Source organism: Lonchura striata, chromosome 3 (assembly GCF_046129695.1).
Source record: "Lonchura striata isolate bLonStr1 chromosome 3, bLonStr1.mat, whole genome shotgun sequence".
Lineage (NCBI taxonomy): Eukaryota > Metazoa > Chordata > Aves > Passeriformes > Estrildidae > Lonchura > Lonchura striata.
In genome coordinates this window covers 83,276,870-83,300,581 of record NC_134605.1, presented here as the reverse complement: position 1 = coordinate 83,300,581, position 23,712 = coordinate 83,276,870, and the positions used below count along the sequence as shown (strand labels likewise).

Genomic DNA, 23,712 nt, shown 5'->3' with positions numbered 1-23,712 from the left:
CTAATATCAGGTCAAACTGACATTAGTAGCCCAAACTTCCTAGAAAATTTTCAGTACATACATGGACATTACCATGGATTAACACCAATATTTACTCTTTGTTCACAAGTATTTCTACTAGCACTGCAATTACTATTTTACTGTTCTGTGAAGTAAACAGTAAATGTGCTGCACAACTTTTGGAGCTAAGCTTGCCTGAGTTAAGTGGACCAAAATCCCCCCCACAAATAAGCAAAAGAAACAGAATAAGTTTAAAAGCTGCAAAAATAACCAAGCAGGTAAACTTTTAATGTAAAATCAATTTCTAATCATCTGAGGCCATTCATTAAAAAATTCTAACATCTTCTTGAAAAGGGCCATTTTACTTACAGGTACGTCCAGTGTCAGAGGTACGCCCACCATCCCCCTCTGGGAAAACTGGAACCACAGTTACAGTGTAAGGTGTGTTGGGTTCAAGAGTCCTCAGGATGACATAGTTTGTATTTCCTGGTACTGTGGTCTATAAATTTAAAAATACAAAAGCTTACAGTCACATGACTTAGCAGTAAAAATGGGTAGAAATGAAATCTGCTAACTTTATAACCTTTTGCACACCCTGAAGTCAGCGTTACATTCACACACAGTGCCCTAGGGATAAAGAAACTGAAAATTGTGTGTGGTTTTAAATCCCATGCTGAGAATGGTCTAGTATATGAAATCAAACATCTTTAATACATATGGGAGGAACTTCCATGGAGGTGCTGTGCATTTTCTACAGACTGGCTATGAACAGAAAAAAAGCCACTGCATAGGCAAACCAGACCTACTTCACCCAGCAGCATTTCTCTCACCACCACCATGAGCTGTAATTTTTCTGAGATGGTTAGTGAGATCCACATGAAAAATTTACCATTTCTTCTGCACCTCCAGCTGTAGGTCCATAAAACACTTTGTACTGACGAGGACTTCCTTCTGCATGGTCCCATCGAATATTCAGAGTACTGGTGGTTGGGTCATAAACTAGCAAGTTCTTCACAGTGGTGAGAGGTTCTGAAACAGATCAATAAGATGTCAGAAATGTGGAACTCTGTTATCTCCTTTTTGCTGTCAGAACATGCCTCTGTAATATATCCTTACATTACATTAAAATTTTAAAAATAGGTTTCATAGCACATGCTAAATGTTATTTATCTTCATCAATCAGAACACATCAGCCCTATCCAACACAACAATGCTAGTCAGAAAAGTTTATTTCTAGACACTATGTTGGAATTATGCAATGAGTTCACTAGGATTTTTTCTTCATTCCTCACCAAGTCCATTGTTGTGTCCGACTTTTTACTGCAAGCTCATAATTAAAGTAAATGAAATGGAATTAATAATCTTCTAGTCATACAATTGTTTAAGTAAATACATTGAAATGGGTTTTATACCCTTGGAGTGTCTCTGATAGCAAATCACTCAGTGATTTCTATAGCAGAATCAAAATAATGCATCAATATAAAATGGCAGAGTCCTAAAGTGCACACTTTATGCACTATGAAGATCAGCCTCTCAATTGAAGCTGCTTAAAAGCACACATATATGAGGGTAACATGCTCTCAGATGCTCTAAGGTGTTTACTAAATTATGGCATAAAACAATTAATCAAATTAAAATGAGGAAGAAGTTCCATAGTAAGATTAGGGTTTCTCTCAGCTGTAAAAACTAGGCATCCAGTCAAAGGCAGTGGTCCAAGGTTTATGTACAACCAGTAGACTAACAGGTGTTCTTACTTCAGAAACTTGAAAGCCACCAAAGGAAAAATTACAAATACAAATTATATGAAAGTTTTCTCAGCTCTTCTGAAAAGCAATACATCAATATTTTCTTGTACCTCATAAGACCTGAAGAAATTACTTACTGGTTCTGCCTCGTCCTGTCATTCGCCCCCCCTCACCATCTGCATACATTGATGACACAGTAATAGCATATGGTGTGTCAGGCTGCAGCTTCTGTATCACCACGCTGTTCTGTCGTCCCCCAACAGTAGTCTGCAGTAAAACAAAAGGAAAATATTAAAATCCCTTTTATACTCTCTGTTGGTGCTTATTGCTACAGTAAAGAACACAATCATTTGATGCAGACTGGAAAACACTGTGATGCATCAAATGCTGCAATTTTCTTGTGACTGACACTGGCAGTAGACATTGAACAGTAGTAATATTTAGTATATATTTGTTTTAGCAAGTTTAGACACAAAGCCAATATTCTTTAAAATCTCTAAACTTAAATACAACCACAATTATATATAAGCCCACAGATATGTACCTGCACAAATTATAATGTAACTTCTATCATTCTTTGTACTTTTAAGATCATTTTCAAAGCCTATTCAGCTAACATGTTCAGCATAACACTTCAAATAATCTGCTGATGAAGAACTGACAACAAGAAAGCATTTACACATCTTCACATTTCATAGCAGTAGATTATTTTAATTTACAAGCAGCCTACTTTAACTTACAATCAAAGAGTTTTTTTGTACTCAAGTGTATAAAACTCCTTTCAAAGCACAAATGCTTTTATCACCCCACTATGGCTGCCTCTACATTTTAATATCTGATTGCCTTTCAAAACCTGACCCTAAATGATCCTGATGGTCTCTCCAGTTCAGTGTGCAGATTTTGCAGACCTTTTTTTCTATCTTCAATTCACCTGTAACTCCTCTTGGTGCTGAGACTATTAAAAGTCAGACAGGGCAATGAAAACCCCCCAGAAATTATATTTTAAATACTTTGGTGGGAACTATTCTACTGCCTACCCAGCACCTACAGTTTAATAAAATATCAGAGTAGCAAAAGACAAGGCATTATGATCATGTGACTGCAAGTCATTTGCAAACAGACATTAAATGCCGTGAGTAGACTAGGAGAGTTCTGTGTGCTCTCTTTAAAAAGAGATTTTTTTTCTCCAACAGGCACTGCTTGACTCTATAACAAGCTGTAAGCAATTAAGTCTATTAATCGTATTCTTTGCACAGATTTCAAGACAATGATCCTAATTCCCTTTTTACTCGACTGCCAGCAATTAATTACAGATGTTAATTAAACTTATTGCTGTTCTTTATTCCTCTAGTGATTTCTCACTAAAATATTGTTTGACTGCTCAATATACATTTCAATTACCTCAACCCAAATGCATGGTGTTCAGGAGAGTTAAAATGGGTGTGTAAATATCCAACTGATTCTAAAGTAAATATTCCTAGATATACTTCTGAACATGTGTGATCTCCGATTGCAGAGGCGAGCTAAATGAATGTGGTTCTCATCTGAGACTGTTCCTCTGACTCATTTGACAGTAACCACAACAGCCTCCCACTACAGAATCAGGCATTTTTAAGTAGCCCACACTTCTGATAAACAGCCTGACTGAATTACCATTCCCAGTCTGTGTTGCATAGGCTGCCAGTAGCCAAAACCATTCGTGCTGACAACACAGGGAAAGCTGGCTGATCTTAAAATACTGTCTCCCCACAGCATTACAGCTTCTCATCACAGTAAAAGAGTCTAAAATACCTTAAATACTTCATTAGCATATGCTTTGCATGTAATTCTCCTTGCAAGTGCTACCTCTGTGTGTTTATTCTGACCCTAGAGTGGTGAGAGACAGTCTCAACTGTTCACAGCATGTTCCATGGCAGTCTTCTGATAACATGGGAACCACACTATGGGAACTATGGAAAACTCTGGACTATGAAAGTAGTCATGGTAGTTCATATTATTGATTGTCCTGACACCTCTATCCGTGACTTGTAGCCTTAGATGCTGATTGACTTATTCCTCAACACACTTTATTTTAGTTTTATCCATGGATAATCAGTTGGAATTTATGAACTCAAAGATCTTTTCCAACCTAAATGAGTCTATGATTATGAGATTTTTTGAGAAAACAGGATGCATCCAAAATTATTGCTGTTCAATTAAGAGTATTGTAACTTGGATTTGAAAGGGGAGGAAAAAAAGGTAGGATTATATACTTACTCACTAAAAATATAAATCTTCACATAAAAGGTAATTAGTAAATACAGTGTTGTGCTTTGAAAAGAAATTATTTGAATGGATTACTTTGCAGAAAGTTGCATTTAAGGTTGAATAACTTTAGCACTTCAAAATTAGTTACCGACTGTTCAGGGCCATCCCCACTGATAGGTTGGTAAATGATCCTGTATCTCTGCACTCGACCACTGGCAGGATCCCATTTGACAGTCAAACTGTGTGAAGTTGCATTGTACACCTGAAGGTTTCGTGGGCCACTCTTTGGGGCTGAGAAGCATAATAAAGAAAATAATAAATATGTTGCTCACCAAAGAGCAGAGACAAACACTTCAATCTTACTTTTAAGGCTGTGTGAATGCCTGATCAAGAGCAGAACGTATTAAGTACAGAGGAACATAAACTGTAATGTTTGTAAAATAATAAACATGTGGTAATCTAGTGTTTAGTATTCTTCTAAATACGCAATAATATTTATTAAATGATCTCAGCTTTTTAATGTCAACATTCATCACAGTTTAGAAAAAGAGAGCTATGAGTTTCCTTCAATAAAATGGTACCTGAAAATTCAGATTCTTACCTTGTGTAGTGATAGGTACCAAGGGTACTAGGAAAAAAGTAGAAAGAATTTTCAGAATTCTTGTATGTGTATGCCTTCTGTTTCAATAATTATGAATAACAACATGCAGAATCCCTTAATTTACTTACATGTTCTTTCACTGCCAATGAGCTCATCACTTTCTGATTCATCAGGATAGATGGCAGTAACTGAGACATCATATAATGTATCTGGATTCAAATTTTCAAAGACCAAACTATTCTCTTCCCCATTTAAGATAGTCTTGTGAAGAAATTAAAAAAAAAGGGGGGAAAGATAAATAAACAAAACCAAAACATACAAATTAAACAGGCAAACAGAGTGGGATATAACTGAGTTTTGACTCAGTAATATCACTGAATATGGCTGTAAGAACATGGCTGTAAGAACATGGCTGTAAGTATGCATCCTACACTTTCTCACTGAATTTCCAAGTTATAGACCATTTATCAATTACATTTCTGGGTTTAAAAATAGACCCTCTGAGATACTGCCCATAAAAGTTTAAGGTGGCTGTCTATTCTTACCTCCTGTTTTTCTGCTTTTCCATAGGGCCCCCATGTTATTCTATATAGAGAGACATCTGGAGCTCCATGATCCCAAGTACCCCTGAAACTATTTGTAGTTATATCTGTGATTCTGAGATTGACTGGTGCTGGCACAGGCTCTATTATGAGAAAAAGAAAAATATTCCACAAAATGTAGCTACAAAATAAATACAGTTAAACAAAGGAATTACTCAGACAAATAATGTCTGATTTAGAAGATTATGTAGAAGATTCATCTCTCAGATACCATTCTTCTAATGACTACAATCAAATGCTGTCACATAACCCAGTGCACTTACACTAAACAAATTATCCTTTATAAGGTCACATCATTAGGTCATTGTCTGATAAAACAGACCTCAGCAGAGCAGCAACTCACATGTCTACTCAAAACAACTGAAGCCCTGGTGGTTGCATTTTGGAGTTACATGGAGTGAATATGAACTCCCATAGACACAGGTCAGGTTCCTGCATGAGTTTCTCGCAAATTTTAAAATTCTTTCTATAAGCCAAATAAGTCACCACTTATTTTGAAAGAATTCACATAGGTTAACTGAAGGTTATGGAGGGAAAATATTATAGCCACTGGGAAAAAATATGTAAATAAGTACAACCAGAGAATTAAACTTGAAATAATTTCTTTGGCAGACCTTTCCTCTTCTTTCCTCACACACACATTCACACAAAACCACAGGTACAGAGCAAAGACTAGCACAACAGCAAGCAGGAAATCTCCAAGCATTTTTAAATACATTAGACTACCAAATGAAAAATTCAGAAAAAAAAATGAGAGAGAATATGAATGGGATTTTTCTTCTTTTCCACACCAGATGGAGGGCCAGTGAAAAGGTAAAATTACTCCTTTCTATTGTAGCTTTTCTGGTTCACTATATTCTTAAATCCTAAGCCTTGATCAGGATGAGAACTTCCTTGATAGCTGCTTTCTCCTTTCAGTCTTTCACATCTCTTATATGAAGATCAGTTCTTACAGCCTGTGCAGTCCATTTGGTGAGGTTATTCAAATGCTGCCTTTATGATTCTCTAAAAGTAAAGGTGGCTTTAGCATTCCATGATGCAAAAACTCTCTTGCATCAGAGGTAGGATTGTGTCTCTCTAATCCTCTAGTATATGGCCCAGCTTCTTACTCACTTGCCTAGATTCCTGCAAAGATTTGATAAACCTTTTCCCTATTGTCCTCATATTTTCTTATCAATTCTACACCTACACTTCTCCTTCAGTCTGTAAATAGAAATAGTTTTGCTTCAGTGGTTCTTCACCTCTCTGCAGACTGCAATGTCAGTGTTCACTGCAGTAAGATGCAACTCATCTAAGATTTCTGCTGTTTATTATATTGCAAATAATGCTACAAATATAAATAAAGTATTTTTCAGATTAGAGCTCCACCTAAATTCAGTAACATATTGCAACACGCATCATTTAAATCAAACATAAGGCAAATACAACCACAAGAATTATTATTAGGAAAACTTACGAGTGACAGCTTCTGCATTTGTTGGTATGGATTCCCCTTCATCATATACTGCGACAACTTTTACATTGTACAGTTTTTGAGAGGAAAGGTCAGAGAGAGTAATGCTGGTTTTGAGTCTGTCAAGTTCCACCTAAGAATAAAAATAGTGACTTAAAGAATTGTAAATTGCTCTATTTCCTATTCTGCATTTGGTCTAATGGCAGAAGTTCCTGAACTGAAAAACAAAGAAGTATTTTGCACTAAGTTTTACCATTTGCTCTTAAGTTTACACCTGAATGTTGAGTGTTCTCTACTAATTCCTTTGCAAAACATTATATCAGATACACATAGCACTTGTGGAATCATTCACTGTTTTATTCCTTTGGAAACAAGGATGCAGACTGAACCTTTGGAAAATTCTGGTTCCTTTAAAAACAAATTTAATTCTTCAAGAGCTGGTTTATGCCTATACAAGCAGCACAATTAAGGAAAGCTTGTACATAACTAAAAGACATCTCTAACAATGCTCATGCATATTCTGTCAGTAGGCAAAGGGCCTAACATACCTTTATTCCACTATCCTGTCTTCTTAATTGTAAGCTGTTCTCAGACCTTGGCAGTACAATATTTAAGTAGAGCATAGAAATGGCTATTTACCAAAAGATATGAAAATTCGTCAGTCAGTTTGAGGATTTTTTCCCTCTCTGGAGGAGGAGAAGGAAGACTGTTCATTCAGTTTCCAAGAAATGTATACCCTTTCCTTACTGCAATCACTATGAACTGATGTTCTTTAGTCTCACTGGTAAGCTAGAATAGTACCTTTACTATTATTTTAGTAATCTAGCTTCTCAAAATAAAATTTTCCTAGTCCTTTAAAAATGTTACCTCCTTTACATCAGCATCATCAGCTATTTTGTATCTTAGGATGTATTTTCGAACTTTTCCTGGGGCAGGATCCCAAAGAACGTTCATGGTGCTGTGAGTAACATCCTGAATTGTTAAACCTCTGGGTCCAGGCAAAGGTACTGTAAAAAGAATGATAGTAGTAAATGAATGCTATTCATAGCAGAGGTATAGGTCTCTCACAGATGGAAGTGAATTCTTTTCATGTCTTTCAGTTAAAGTCTTTTCAGTGAATTGAGGCAACCACTTTCTGAAAAGTTCATTGACCTGAGCATTAGAGGAGAGAGTTCAGAAGCTCATTCTCCCAGCAATGAGCAAAAAATATCGTAGTTTCACCTTTGTAACTTATGAGCACAACACTTCCAGAAGTAACTGGAAGACCATAATGTTTTGTGACAACAGTCACTTTTCTATGGCTAATTGTTTAAAAATTTTAAGGACATAAAAGTAGCCATGCTGCATGCATCTAGACCAGAAGCATGCCTCTGCCAATAGGAAATCTTTAAGGAAAGGCATAAAAAAGAAGCCATTTTTAGATTTTTTTTTCTTGATATAGCATGTTTCTTTAGTATTTTCTATGCTTTAGAGGATGTCTGAATTTGGGAACAAGGTTTCTAAATTAATACAAGCAAAATTGAAACCTTTTAAAACACTGTGATCTCAAGATTTCCTTCATTATTTAAGTTAAAAATTATATTGTTCCCCTTTTAGTAGCTGGACCCTCCTCATTGAAATTACCTTTGAAGTCTTTGGGAAATGTGTAAGTGTTAGAAAATGCATAATACATGGTTAAGATGGTCTTCTAAATGAAACAGATGATATAAAAACTGTTGCATGAAATATAATTAAAAATAGGCATTGCTGAAGCAATAAAAAAGCAAAAATCAAGATGTCCATACATGTCACTTCCTGTGTGGTGAGTGGGTCACTCTTCATATCACCAAACAATACGTAAGCTGTTAAAGTGTACTCGGTGTTGGGAATGAGATCTACCAGCTGCACCTCATTCACTGATGGTCCCACATGCATCTGCGCATGAAAAATAACACAACACAACATGTTTGAAAACTGAAGAAAGCAAGGGCAGAAAAGCAAACAATGATTTAGCTTCAAGGGAATTTTGTTTGTGAGATTCACAGTATATTTACAGTTTCCTGACTGATGTCATTGTATATAATATCCCAGTAAGTTCACTGCACTTCAAGAAGTGCATGCTAGTCTTTTGACTACTATGATAGTCTAACATTTTTTCTTAATTTGTTTTTGGTAGAGTACAGGTAGCAAAGACAAGTTCTCTTACCTCTTTCTCCGTGGCTGGGACTGTAGCATTCACAGGTTCATATGCTAACAAATAACCAGTAGCTCCATTGAGAGGTTCCCATCTCACTCTCATGTAAGTTGATCCAATGTCATAAACATTCAAGTTTCTAACTGAAGAGATTGGCACTGTCAAATAAAAATATATATTAATTTATTTTGTGCCGCTTCTTAATATTTTATATCACAGGTCATACCAAAGAATATTGCATATGGGTATTAGGGCATGTTATGGGTAGTAGACAGGTGATATGCAAACAGTGGCATTTAAATACTTAGTATAAGAATGAGGTAATGGTAATACTGTTTTGAATGTGGCCACAGATTTTCTACACACGCAGCAAAAACTCTAACAAGTAGTCTGCACTGAAACATTTTAATCTTTTAGAAAGCAACATTAACTCACTTGAAAATTTAAATACAAAACAATATAACTGGCTTGTCCTTTCTTTTTGTTTTCTATATTTCTCAAATTATTAAATAAATTAAAATAAATGAAAATTTTCCATGAAACCATATGAAAAAGTAACACAGACTTCATAAAAATGATACACATTTTAAGGATTTTCAATAAGCCTAATACAAAATAAATAAGTGAAATGAATAGCAGACATTCAACATTATTAAAGAGGCAGAAGAGTCACTCTATATTGCATACAGCATAAATATACCTGAAATCAATGTAGACAGCTCAAAGGAGAAACATAGCTGAGCTATAACTCATAGAAGTGGCATAATTGTGTTGAATTAGCTTTTGCTAATTAGAAATAATTCTTTCTGGTAGTAGCAGGAATTAATTATGTAGCATAAACAATTTTTCATCAGATTTCAGGAATTTATAAAATCTGTCTTGTAATTCATGTCTCTTTTTCTAGTTTTGTACAGCCATGCTTTATGAGCCTAGAAAGAAGCTGGGACAAATATTTTTTCCCACATCGTAGTTTCACTTTGCTGAAGTCTTCAAGACAACAAGGTCTAAACAATCAGAGTAAGACTATACAGTTTGGTAATTCAAATTAAATATTTTACTTCTGCTAAGAAGAAAATCCATAGTGCTGAAAGTTCTACTGCCCTAGTGCTGAAAGTTGTACTGGACAGTTCCCCAGGTGCCAAACTGGCTGTTAACATGTTATTCAAGACCCATTTCTAACTTACAAGTTGTTTCCCTGCCGATCAGAGGTTCACTGCTTTCATCTTCTACCACAGAAAACACATTAACCACATATTCTGTTTCAGGTTGTAGATCTTTCAGAACTGTTGTTCTTTCCATCCTACTTACATAAAACTACAAGAGAAGCAATGTTAATCACTGTAAGAAAAATATGTTTGTAATCTTATCTCTAATAAAAGCAATCCTTCCTTGTGAAACCGCAGAAATCAATGACAAGGAGATAATTCTGGTCCTAATTTTGCATACATTTTGTCTGACAATATAGCATTATTTTTGCAAAGCAAGCTGTAGGAAAATCTCAGGTGGACACATTTTAAATTATGCTGGATCTGCTTAGCATCACTTACAGTGCATTCTTATCTCACATATGGTTTGCACTTTTACATCACTAAAGAACATAAAGAATGGACCAGGGAAAAAATTTGATAAAAAATTCAAAATCCAGGATAATCCAGATGGTTGCAGCACAGGGCATTGGAAACACTTTGTAAAACAGAAATGCCAGGAAGAAGTAAAATTGCAAAGTCAGTGTGCACTGGAACAACAGCTCAAACTTTAATCAAAGGCCAAATCTTTAAGTCTCCATGAGCTAAATTCAAGGTTTGAAGACACAGTCAAAGATGGGATGTTCAGAGCTAGGTACGCAGAGGCACCTAACTGTTCTTCTAAACATTTCATTTTCCTAGGTACTATTCTGTTTGGTTAAATACAGTAATGAGCAATTCAGATTTCTCAGGACCAAGAGTTGCCAGCTCTCTGTGTAGAGAAGTAGTAACCACAAGTTTTATCCTGTGTAATAAACAGTTTGGAGTCATATAGTGTTAATCTAAGTACTTCTTACAACCTGCATCCCCCACTGTCTTTTTCTCTACAAAGAAGGAAGTGCATAAAAAGGACAGGGGGCTTACCCTGTATGGTCAGAAAATTTCTGGTACAGACATATTTTAACTAATATATGACAGTGGAATATGAAAATAAAGGAGTTACTGGAGATAGAAGACAACTCTTTGTAAGAAATATGTTATATTTCTGGATTCATGACACTAAAACAACCAAAGTAATATATATGCTCCTAATTTTTGTAATTTTGTGTAACATTGACAAAGGCATTATATTCTTGACCTTAGGAGCATTTTTACGTAGCTTTTACATCCTGCTCAGCACAAATTTAGAATTATATTACCATGATATGGAAGCCCAAGGTTATACTGGACAATCAATGTAAAATATGAACATACAATACTTACTTGTTTAGGGCTACCTCCAGAGGTAGGATAATATTCAACTCTGTATCTATCAACACTCTCAGGAGGTGGGCTCCATCTCAGTCTGAAAGAACGAGGTGTCACTTCTGAAATAACTAAATTTGAAGGAGGTGGCAAATCACCTGCAAGAGGGAAGCAAATTAAAAAGATATTCATTTATCTTATCAGAAGGGAAAAAACCATTTTGTGTAGTTACTTATATTTATTTCTCTTCAGGAATTCTTAAAACAACTGCATGAAGAGATAGCTCATATTAATACATTCAAGATTAAACAAGTTCCCTGTAATTCCTATTCTACCTTCAACAGCAGTGTTTCACTGAAGAACCATCATCTAACATTACTGGTCTTTCATGCTCAGCTTTGGTTTTGGGCTGTCAGACATTAACACTTGAAAAGAGCAGGGCTGCTAAAATTTTCCTTATTAGGTGTGTATCATCAAAAAACATGCCACAATGAATAAAAAGCTGACACACTAAGAAAGATACTTCATGATTATTGGGAGAAAAAGAAGGCACATCCAGCAACGTCATGCTGCGTTAGTTATAACACAGTCACTGTTGGAAGAAAAGGAAGGACCCCTGCAGGGTAGTCCAGGTGGTCTGCACAACTTCCTCATATCACCAGCTGAAAAAACAGCCCACAGCTAACACAGTGTTCCCAATAAGTAATAAAAAGGAACTAGCAGTGCAAGCATATAAATGGATAAAGAATGAAACAGACTGAAAATATGATGTACCTGGACCTTTCACGCTGTTACACAGATTTGTGGTTACATTATCAACAATGGTAGCCAGGAAGGAGAAATCTGCAACATTGTAAGCATGGATGTCATCTGGATCTGTTGCAATCTGCTTCAATTCATTTTCATCTGCATTTTTGATACCTTTCAAGAGAAGAAGAAAGCAAAACCTGTTAGAAATTAGGGCCATGAAGCACAATAACATGCAATTAAGTCCCTAAACACATTATTTGAATAACCTTTTATGTACTTATGTATGTGGTCACTTCTCTCTGCGTTTAGCAGATGAGCAGGTGGGGGTTGCTGCAAGCCACCCCATCATAGAATACTTACCAATTGCATACAGTTCCACTCCCTCATCTCTGAGTTTTCTTGAAGGGGCAACTACATCATCTTGTGATTTACCATCGGTGATGAGAACACCAATTTTGCGAGCTCTGGGCCTTAAACCAGCAACTGGTTTGAAGTTGTTTCTTAAGATGAAATCCAAGGCCATTCCTAGCATGACACAAAGAAAGTAACCATCACTGCAAACTATTTTCATATAGCTGTCACAGTAAAAGAAATTAGTGCATCCTAGTGACTTCACTCTGACAACATCGTTCCACAGTTTATTTCCATATAGAAGAATTTTGAATCTAATTGCAGCTCACCATATAGATCATAGCAACTGGCATTATTCAGGTGCTCTCTTACCTGGTGTGCATCACCCTCCTGACTTCCACTACTCCTCCTTCTGGTTGCTGGTTATCTTTACCCCAACACTGATATGGAATTGACCTTTCTTCTTCTTATAGGCTCAACAGAAACACAAGCTCTTCATCACCCAAAACCTCTTCTAACACATTTCTCCTGAGTTTACAAGACTATGCTGGACCTCTTCCAACCATACTGAGCTGAACTGTTAAGTCCCTTTCATCACAGACACATTTGGATTCACTGAATAATATGAGGGTCAGCCACTAGAATAATTTTCACTATAGCTTAAGTGAAATCCTGGCCCTGTGACTTACCTGTTAGAGTATTGCCTCCTTTGTATGGTAAGTTGGCTACAGCCTCTAACAAAGACTGTTTGGTTCGGTAAGCATTGAGATTCCATTCTGTCCTGGGATCACCACTATATTGTGCAAGACCTAGGAAAAAAGTCATCATTTACTCAATCATTCTGTGTCTCTGTAGCAGTTATGCTCCATTTTTCCTTCAACATATGAGAACTTACCAATCTGGACTTTGTCGGGACCAATATCAAAAATTTCAACAATACGGGCAATGAAGTTCCTGATGGTTTTAAAATTTGGCCTCCCGATACTCCATGAGCCATCCACCAGTAGCACAATATCAGCTTCTGCTCTGGTTCTACATTCTAAACCTGCCGTGTCAACCAGAAAAATATAGCCTTAGCATGATGGCTTTCTTTCCCCATCCTTTTAGATGACATATGTCATGAGTTAGCTTCCAAAATAGCTCTAGTTTTATTCACTGGCACTCTGTCAAGTATGACCTATTTGAGAGCACTATTCACACTAGTCAGTGGTTCCATGGCAAAAGCTGTCTAAATTCCTTCATGTATGTTTCCCTTTAAAAATAAGCCTTTGCAAATGTCAAGGCCAGTGCTCTCTTTTGTCATGTCATTGTCTGTTCTGGCCTTTAAATATAGCGGATAACTTGATTTCAGAAGTTTTGTAAAAGACTACTAAATGAACCACTGATATGGAAGTAATCACTATTAGATTATACAATTTTATGGTAGTTTGGTCTGTCATATATAGATAGCTAAACTACTGATTAATTTTCAACCATGTAATAGTAGGATTAACAGCATATATTACAATCACTTTCATGTAAACAGCATTCCTCAAATTTCAGGGGAAAAAGACATAATAATACGTGTGGTATAGAAGTTTGCATGTACAGAAAAGAAAGAGCACAATCCAGAGAAGACACACAAGCATAAACACAGGTCAAGAGATACAGAGGGAACAAGAACAAACATTCATATAAAGCTGCAATGTTCTCAAAGGGTAGAAGGTTATTTCAGATATCTTCAGTTTACAAATTACAAAATAAAATATGCATCATATTGTTTTCATCACAGGGAAAATAACAATTTATACAAAACAGAAAGACATAATAATTTTATCCACAGCCATTAGCCAAAAAAAAAAAAAAAAAAAAAAAAAACCACAAAAAACTAAATCCTTTCTCTCTTTTTTCCTGTAGATTTTGTTACCAGCTGCAACTTTTCTGGCTTCCTGCCATCAGAGCTTCTGGTCTTTATATGGAAGAAATCCCATTGAGAAAAATCATCCACACTCATCATAGTTGAAAGATATTGTGATTTCATATATGTTCCACAGAATTGATCCAACACTGTAGACTCATGAATATAACTATTCCATGTACCTGGGGGTTAAAAGCATGATCCTCTTCTGCACAGAAAATATAGATCTAGTCTTTAGTCAGGACAATAAAATCAGATGGGAGTAGGGTTTAAGTCAAAACATGCTAGTTCAAAAAATTGCATGCATAACTTTAATATGAAAGTTAAAGTTAACTTTATGTACAATAAAAAAGTTAATCTATTTTGACTTTTATATTTCTTCCAACATATTATAGTCCCTCACATGGAAAATTCTATTAAATGTGCCAGATCTAGCATGATTTCATCCCCCTTTAATAAATAATTTACTGTTACATTTGCAGTCCAAGATATAAATTAATTTTTCACATTAACCATGACTCAAATCCATGCATTAATAAAACTAATTATCTTAAAGAGTGCAACACTGAAGACAGAAATGAGAGCTGCTATAATGAAAAATAACAAACCACTCTTTGTGCAATTTTTTTTGCCAGCCTTATTAAAGTTATAGTCTAATGTCACCGATGGCCTGTCCTAGGGTGGTTTTTTTTCAGTTTGACCCTCTATTATCAGACAGAGTAGGACACAAATTATTTAGGAAGTTTCTAAAAATGTTTCAATAAAGTCATATACAAGATGAGTATTTTTTACACAGCCTAATGTGGACTAAGCAAAAACAATATAGTCAGCTGTCAGAAACCTTTTTTCTTTATTTAACTCTGAAAGGGCTTTGCAGTTAGGTTCTTTCTCCTCACCAAGTTCTCTCTGATGGTTATGCAAGAATTGAAATTACAGAGGAGAAAAGGCTTTACTTATTCATGTATACTTGGCTATTCAGAAGCAGACCTGCTTTTTTATGCTTTCCATGAAGGACTGAGAGTACACTGAGCACAAATATTAACATGCAGAGGCCTACTAACCACACCAAAGGGAGATAATATCATAACATTCACAAAAACCTTGAAAGAAAGGTTTACTAGCTATACAGTGAGCAGCTCCCAAAGACATACTTGAGAGCACTCTGCAACTGCCTTTGTGAAAAAGTCTCCTCCTACTATAGAAAAAGAAACAAAATACTAAACAATGACTATGTTGAATATGAACTTAATAATATACATTAACCCCAGGACATTTGCAACAATCAGATCTTTGTTCATATCATCTTAGTCTTAAAACAAGAAGTCACCATATAAGGACAAGCAAAGGGCCAACAATCTGCTTAAAATTCCTTGTTCTACTCCTGTGAGGACCCCTGTAGATGAGCCACGATCTCTGTTCAAAAATTTGACCTTATGTGATTTAACACAGATGTGGACGACTTGAAAATGCAATGCAGATGACTTTGAATAATCAGCAAAACACAGGTTGCCTGTGTTATCATCTTTGTAAGATCATCTGGAGGGTGCAGAGGACTAGAATTGTGAATTGGGACATGCTTTGTGGTCATTTCAGAACAGGGTTTATGTCATCAGGGAAGGGAGTATAATGAATCCTGTAAACAAGTATGTATGCACATTAGAAAAACAAAAGAAAAATGTAGTAAACTTTTGACCTATTTTTTATCCAAAATAAAGACTGCATTTTCTTCAAATCAGTTGTTTACCTCTAGATAAAAATGGCTCCGTAGTAGTATCTGAAAGGGTGGTCATCTCTTGTCCAACAAGAGGGTTGCTCTCTCCTCCTTCAAACATCCCAAAAACATTTACCTTATAGGTAGTTCCTGCCCTGAAATAGTCAAAGAGGTGTACTTTAAGTAAAGTCATTTGGTTAGTTAAATGCTAAACACTTCACTTATTAAATTCTCAAAGGAAAAAATGCTTCATGGAAAAGAAGGTGCTAAAACATTTAGCCCAAATAATGACATTGATATTACAACAATTTAAAAGCTGATTTTACATTCTATACTTAATTTTATAGCCTTAATCATTCAAGTTATTTAATTCTGTGAAGAGAAATTGTCCAGGCAGCCAGAGATTAGGTTAGGAAAGCTAAAGTCCTTATAGAGTTAAATCAGGCCAGGGACATCAAGGGCAACAAAAAAGTTTCTATGGTATATTGATGATAAAAGGAAGATTAGGGAGAAAATGGGCCCCCTCCAGAAGAAAATGGGAGACCTGGATACCCAGGACATAGAGAAGGCTGAAGTACTGAATTATAGTTTTGCCTCAGTTTTCACTGAAAGGTGCTCCAGCCACACTGCTGGAAGGTCACAGAGAGCAAATTAAGGGACTGGGAGTGACGCCTGAGCTGCATCACAAGAAGCAACCAGAGGGTCAAGGGAGTTGATTCTCACCTTCAAAGTACAGCATCCAGCTCTGGAGCCACCAATATAAGAAAGGCTTGGACCTCTTTTAATGAGTCCAGAGAAATATTAAAAAGATGATCAGAGGGATGGAGTATTTATCCTGTGAAGACAGGCTGAGTTTGGGTTGCTCAGCCTAGAGAAGAGAAGGGTCTGGAGAGACCTTATGGTAAACTTCTAGCACCTAAAGGGAGCCTAAAGAAAGCTGGAGCAGCACTTCTAACAGAGGCATGTGGTGATAGGGCAGAAAGTAATGGCTTTAAACTGAAAATAGATTTAGATCAGATATTAGGAAGAAGCTATTTACTGTGAGGGTGGTGTGACACTTGAACAGGTGGCCCAGAGAAGTTGTGGGTGTCCCATCCCAGGGCATCAAGACTAGGTTGGATATGGCTTTGAGCAACCTGATCTACTGGAAGGTGCCCATGTCAACGGGGTGGGAACTAGATGATCTTTAATCACTTTCAACCCGAACCATTCTATGACTGTGTGATTCTTGTGAAGCCTGCTTTAAAAATCCAAACCTCTGAGAAAATTAATCCAGAGCTAAACTAAGCATCTTTTTAGAAATATGGGACAAGAAACTTTAGAAACCCCAAATATCCTTCATTATCTTTCTTCATTATATGTGAAATATGGAATACCGCCTCAGCCGTATTATATCTTTGCCTCCTTCAGTTCCTGTGAGAACACCACAGTGATGTAAATGAATAATCATAGAAAGAAACCTGTCAGGTACATTTCAGAGATGGCATAACAGGATTTTCATAGCTAATTGACAAAATTACTCACTTAACTTACAGTAGATTTTGCCAAGCATTTCAATATCAGATCATGATTAAACAAAACCCTAGGCTAAAATTATTTAAAGGAAACAAAACAAAACAAAGACCAATATAAGGGAATATCCATACCTAAGCTCCTCCAATACAACTGTGCTGTCATATGGCCCCACAATTAATTCTCCAAGACTCCCATCATCTTCAGTAGGGTGGAAAGTTACTTTGTACCCCTTCACTCTCCCCGGGGCTGGCTCCCAGGTTACTCTGAAACTTGACATAGTTGAATCAGAAGTTCTCAGATTTCGAGGTGGCTTAAAGGGAGAAGCTGAAAGGGTGGGAAATAAAAGAGTTTAGATCGGGTCTGCATATGGCAAAAAATCAACAAGTATGCTTTTAAGTTTGTGTGTATATATATATATATATATATATATGTCTATGCAAATCTAGTATTAGTGACAATCCTAAGCTCTTTGTTCATTTCTTTAGACACAAAGACAAGTATTAAGAGATAAAAGATGAGATTCCTGTCACTTACTTTTAGCTGTCTAACCAATAGGTACATGGGCTAAGTCTCTTGTTGAGGCTCCCTCTGCAGTCAGTGTACTGAGGAATAAATTGCCTGGCAGCTAAAGCAATTTCACCAGCCACTGGTGTGGCAGTGTGTCAAAAACCAGTTCTTCTGAGGAGTGCCAGCCAAACAGCTTGAGGTTTTTAGGTCAAGAGCAACTTCCACAGGAGACTAACAGCTGCCCACTGCAGGGCAGTACCCACAGGCAATGGTTAACAAGCTGTTGCTAGCTTCTGTATTTTGTGCAACTTTTGCTTGTGTGAAACTCTTGCTTGTGTGCAACTCTAAAGTGCACTCATGGAAAATAATGCATCAGTGTAAGCTCAAAGTTCAAAAAAAAAAAAAAAAGAGAATTGGAGTAAACAAAAAGCTACCACTATAGCTTTGGCCTGAAAGACAGAGGGAAAAAAATTCCTTTGTCCCTGTGCCTATGCAATTATCTAGGTATAGCCAAAAGATCATAAATGTCCTCAAAATGTGAATTCTGCTGAGAAACAGTAGATACACTCCTACTCACAAGGAAAGTACATATTCTCTGTCTCGTCTCTCATCATACTCCCTGAGTTATCAAAATAGCTTCAACTAAAAAGATTACTCAGGCCCCACTTGCTTCCAAAGAGTGTTTACCACCAGTTATTTAGACTGAAAGAAAATGCATATCTGTATCAAGACGAAGAGTTCAAAAATCAAAAGCAGCTGGATGATCTAAAATTTATCTCAGTATAATTTTCAGCATTAAACAACTACTTATTGGTCAAGAGCTGATCAAGTTTTCATTACTCCTTTATATCAACCACATTTTAGGTTAAGAAGAAACCTTTCTTTAGTAACTAAGGTGCTGATATCTCCACTGTTAGGATACCTTTATCTTACTTCCTGTCATTCAATATAACATATACTCAGAAAACAGAGAATGGCATGAACTATCTACAGAGTACCTCAGTGAATGGCACTAGTGTCAGACAGGCAAAAACATCTTGAAGAAGATTCTCTTTAGGTAATAGCTTTCCATCTATGGAAGCAGAAAACTGACACTAAATCTAATTGATCTGAACATATAGAGAATATTTCCTTACAAAATATAAGACCAGCATCACATTCATACTAAAGATAGAGTAGAAAATGAATTTTGCTTTTACCACAAAAATGCTTTCACTGAGACTTAATAAACATTTTAAAGTTTCAGTTTCTGAGGGAGAAGACCGCCTGTCCAAAAGACTGTGAAGTCAGACTTACACAGATAAATCTTCAAAATCATCTATTCCCCCTTTTAAGTATCTTGTGTTTTCCACAGAAAACATGGTGACCAGAGAAAACAAACCTAAATAACAGGATGCTGGGTAGCTATTTAATCAACACCCACAAGCAAAAGGCAAAATATGCAACAGTTGACAACACTTGATTAAGTAGCCTGTCTTCCTCACAAAACACCTTGTTTGAACTTCTGATGACAGCATTTCAAAACAATTCTAGTATTTTTAAACAGATTTTACACTGTACTTACACCTTTTAATATCAACAGCAAAAAGCTGTGTTCAGGCTATGCCACAATGGAATTTCAAAAAAAATCAATCTCTTCTTAACTTATAATATTTTCATTAATTTTCCTGTCAATTCATGATCTTGGCAGACTCCACCATATTTTTCTATGTTTCTTGATTATTAATTTTAAGCACAAAGCTTGTATTATGAAATCCTGTATAAACTTGTGGTACATACCTGTTGTTCCTTCTCCTTTTCTTGATTTCCCATGTCCAAAATCATAAATTGGAACAACAGTTAGGTCATACGTAGTACGGGGCTTAAGTCGCTTTAACACTATGCTGGTAGCAGGAGCATTTACTCTTCCAGACATTTGTCTTCCTCCACTGCGTGCTCTGTAGTTCACACGATAAGACAAGACTTTCCCAGGCGCAGGCTGCCATGTAACTCTCATTGTATTTTCTGTCTCGTTGTCTACTGTCAGAGTCCTGGCATTTGGTGACACTTTTCAGTGTAAAAATATGGATAAATTTTTACTTTATCATATACAGATATATTCAAATGCATGACTACAAAATTAGTTCTACTGCATTAAAAAATAAAATTGCCCTTTTTAAAATTCCAGTATTTGACTGTGGGGAAGACAGAGGGGAATCTCACAGGACATTGTTAATTATTTTTCAATTGTAATGGACTAAACAAACAGAAGTGTGGTTTTCACTACTGAGAAATAAAAAGGGAAGTAGAAATCACATGTGGCACAGCATAACTGGGAGTTTTATGTAGTCATGTTTTTCAGTAATCCATTAAATAATGGATTCAGCACTCAAATGAAAGTGATAAATTATAAAGTCATTGATTTTCATGAACACAATGTCCTATAGCTTTTCAAAGTTTTGACTTTACAAGTCTGATAACATACTGGTGAATATCTAAACAGCTGGTTGTTGAACCCCATGCAAATTGTCCTTCAAATAGAGGTGAGTGACTTTCCAAATGCTTGGAAAATCACTCATCACAACATAGCATATGTGCTGAAATAGGCCCTTGAACTAATAAAGCATTTTCTCGACAATTGCAACATTCAGCTTCTAAGATATATTTTCCAGACTGTACAAATGGTATAAATAATTCCAAGTGAAATGACAGGTATGCAATGCTGGCTGTCAGCCAAAATCAGCCATCTAGGTTTTGGCAAAGCTGAACTCTCTTGGCATGGTGGAATCCATCAGTATTTCAACACACAGTAAGGTAGGCTTTGTAGGTCCTGGGAATTGACAATTTCTAATTGTGTGTATACCAGAAAGATACAGTATTAGTTTCAGGCTATTAACCCCAGGTCTGGGGCTATTGATAGACCCAACAGTGTTCCCTCAGTCAGCACACAGAGAGTCAGCACAAACGATAAGGCTAGGCTACCCAACTAACCTGGAAAAGCTCGAACAGCTAGTGCTGCTGTACTTGAACCAAGAAGGAAGCTGTGGGTCAGCAGTCTGCTTTGACCCTGGGGAGTCAGCTCTTACTAACAACAGCAATCACTACTCTTCCAAAACCTTAAGAAAAACTGCACTGGGTCAAGGACAAAGGTTAACGTAATTCAGCAGTCTGTCTCCAACAGTAGTCAAAACAGATGCTTAGGACAGAGCATAAGAACATGTAAACACAATGATGCTCCCCCAGAGCCTTCCCTCAGGCTTTGTCTTCACATGGCCCCTTTAGGCAAACAATAGAAATGTCAAGCCTTGTCCAGGACATCCCTTGATTCATTCTGACTCCTTTACTTGCCAGTTCTTGCAAAAAAGAAATAAGTCATCCCTAGTCTCTGTGTTTTTCCACTTTCCTACACTGCAGGAGAGGCTTGAGCCTGCTTTGACAAACACAACATAATGTTCAGCAAATAAGAAAAAGAAAAGCCCCAAAAAGGCAGATAACAAACATCAAAATCACCCAGTGAGGCTCAATTTGAGGACTGTGAAGATTGGAAGGGTAATAACTTGGAAAGGAAACTCATTGATTCTGTGGGAATGCATCCCATCTTTCCTTCTTGCTCTATCTGTATTTCCTTCACCTGATTTTTAGCAGTCACGCCAAGCCTATAAATGGCTGAATTCAGACTAATATGCATACCAAATCATATCTTGACTTGGAAATCATTCTTGCTGAATTCAAACCTATATGACATATAAGAGATTTTTGTAGGTTTTTTAATGGTCCAACAAAATGTCAAAATTGGCTGAGGTGAGGTGGCATTTTGGTTTAGGAAACTTTTCACAAAAAAAAAAAAAAAAAGGAAAAATAAGATCTATTTTCTTTAAAAATTATAATTTCATCAAAACCAGAATTTTATATATGGTGGTAATATATTACTCTTACCATCAGTAAAAGCCTCTCCTTCTACTGGGTCTCCTTCTCCACTGCTGTAGGCTGCATATACTGAAATCCTGTATTTAGTCTCTGGCTCCAAGCCTTCTATCACAGCATCCACTGTATTTCCATGGACTCTCTTCTCTCCCATGGTATCATCATAATGTGATTTCCATACTATCCTGTAATGGTTAACTGTTCCTGGAGCTGGTGTCCATGATAACCCAACTGTAGTGTCGGTTATGTCCGTGGTAACCAAATTACGTGGTGAACCGCGTTCTGCAAGAAAGAAAACAGCAAATTCTCTCTTAAACACGAATAAGAAAATTAGCAAAGTACAAATGTAAAAGTCAAATGATCTTAAGAGATAAACCAAACTTTTCCCATCAATATTATTTTCAATAACATACAATGGTAGTCCCAAGAGAAAATAGATTAGGGTTTCAACAAAATACTTAAAGCTAACTTTGGACTATGAATGATCCTCTTTTTACCAGGGAAGATACTTAGCAGTCATGCTTTAGAATATGCAAAATAAAAATGACAGTATTCAAGGACCTGGCATTAAGCCAGTGCGTAAATGTGGTGCAGCTCACTTAGGTAATTTTTCATTCATTCATTTTCATTGTTATGTGTGTAATTTTTTTCCTAGGGTTAAATAATGGAGGCTTTTCACAGACTCATAGAATCTGTTGAGTTGGAAGGGACCCAGAAGGATCACCAACTACCGGCCCTGCACAGCACCATCTCCAGGAGTCCCAAGTTCCTAAGAGAATCGTCCACACACTTCTCAAACTCTCTCAGGCTTGGTGCTGTGACCACTGCCCTGGGGAGCCTGTTCCAGTGCCCAATCACCCTCTGGATGAAGAACCTTTTTCTAATATGCAACCTAAATCTCCCCTGACACAACTTCAGGCCATTCCCTGGGTCCTGTCACTGGTAACCACAGAAAAGAGATCAGTGTCTGTTCCTGTCTTCCCTCTCCTATTCAACTTTCCATCAGAAAGGACCTCCCAGGTCCCTTTCTATGGCACTGCTTTCCAGCATCTCATTCCCTGCTCTGTCTGTACATCCAGGATTGCCCATCCCAGGTGCAGAATCTGGCACTTTACCTTATAGAACTTCAGATCCTTGATGACTGCCCAGGCCTCTAATCAGAGTCCTTTCTCTGACAACTTTATTTTGTTATTTATTAGTACTGGCATATTCCAGAGTCCCACTTACCAGATCAGCTCTTTCATTTTATGCTCACAATTAATTTGCATGTGTTTACATCATCCCACACTTACTGCAGAAAACACTCTCCATCTTTCCATTCATAAGACCTGTAATATCTTTCCTCCCTGTACTTCGTTTCAGTCAGCTTAGAACAAAGGAAGCAGCTCATTAGTCTATGAAATCCAGTGTCAAATGGATATTTGAGTCTCACCTAACACACCAGAGTAATTCCTCTGCTTAAAAGTGAAGCTCATTGGTCTAAAGTGTTGCAGTGAAAGGAGTGCCTCTGCTTAAGATGTTTAATGTAGCAGTTTAATTTTAGTTTAATTAGTACATATGTATACAGTAGTTTAATCATAACATATGTTCAATTTTCCTGTTGCGATGGCTTTCTTTTGATAGCAGGAAAGGAGCATTGACTGGTGGATTTAGTGCAACAGCCTCATCATAGAAAAATCTGCAAAAGGGCTCTATGAAATCAGATCCACATAGACAAAGAAGTACTCGGTTCTTTAATGTGTATTCTCTGTGGGATTTCTCACTGTACAGGACTCCTGAGTGGCTCTTGCTTAGCAAGAGGACTTAAACACTTGGGGTGGCCTCATGG

At 36.7% G+C, this 23,712-nt stretch overlaps 1 protein-coding gene across 1 annotated transcript in view; it reads right to left on the bottom strand.

Annotated features, from left to right (window-relative positions):
• The window catches only part of COL12A1 (collagen type XII alpha 1 chain), a 98,121-nt gene that overhangs the window by 42,135 nt on the left and 32,274 nt on the right, over window positions 1-23,712 (bottom strand). Inside the window, exons 14-34 of the mRNA XM_021553745.3 lie at window positions 21,897-22,166; window positions 19,761-20,027; window positions 17,606-17,798; window positions 15,993-16,114; window positions 13,247-13,396; window positions 13,041-13,160; window positions 12,361-12,525; window positions 12,025-12,171; window positions 11,269-11,408; window positions 10,006-10,135; window positions 8,834-8,979; window positions 8,433-8,562; window positions 7,516-7,655; window positions 6,652-6,781; window positions 5,139-5,278; window positions 4,722-4,854; window positions 4,594-4,620; window positions 4,141-4,283; window positions 1,883-2,012; window positions 890-1,029; window positions 370-499 (exon numbers count right to left, since the gene is read on the bottom strand). Of these exons, the coding sequence (XP_021409420.2) occupies window positions 370-499; window positions 890-1,029; window positions 1,883-2,012; window positions 4,141-4,283; window positions 4,594-4,620; window positions 4,722-4,854; window positions 5,139-5,278; window positions 6,652-6,781; window positions 7,516-7,655; window positions 8,433-8,562; window positions 8,834-8,979; window positions 10,006-10,135; window positions 11,269-11,408; window positions 12,025-12,171; window positions 12,361-12,525; window positions 13,041-13,160; window positions 13,247-13,396; window positions 15,993-16,114; window positions 17,606-17,798; window positions 19,761-20,027; window positions 21,897-22,166 (3,093 nt within the window). The remainder of the gene's footprint in view (window positions 1-369; window positions 500-889; window positions 1,030-1,882; window positions 2,013-4,140; window positions 4,284-4,593; window positions 4,621-4,721; window positions 4,855-5,138; window positions 5,279-6,651; window positions 6,782-7,515; window positions 7,656-8,432; window positions 8,563-8,833; window positions 8,980-10,005; window positions 10,136-11,268; window positions 11,409-12,024; window positions 12,172-12,360; window positions 12,526-13,040; window positions 13,161-13,246; window positions 13,397-15,992; window positions 16,115-17,605; window positions 17,799-19,760; window positions 20,028-21,896; window positions 22,167-23,712) is intronic.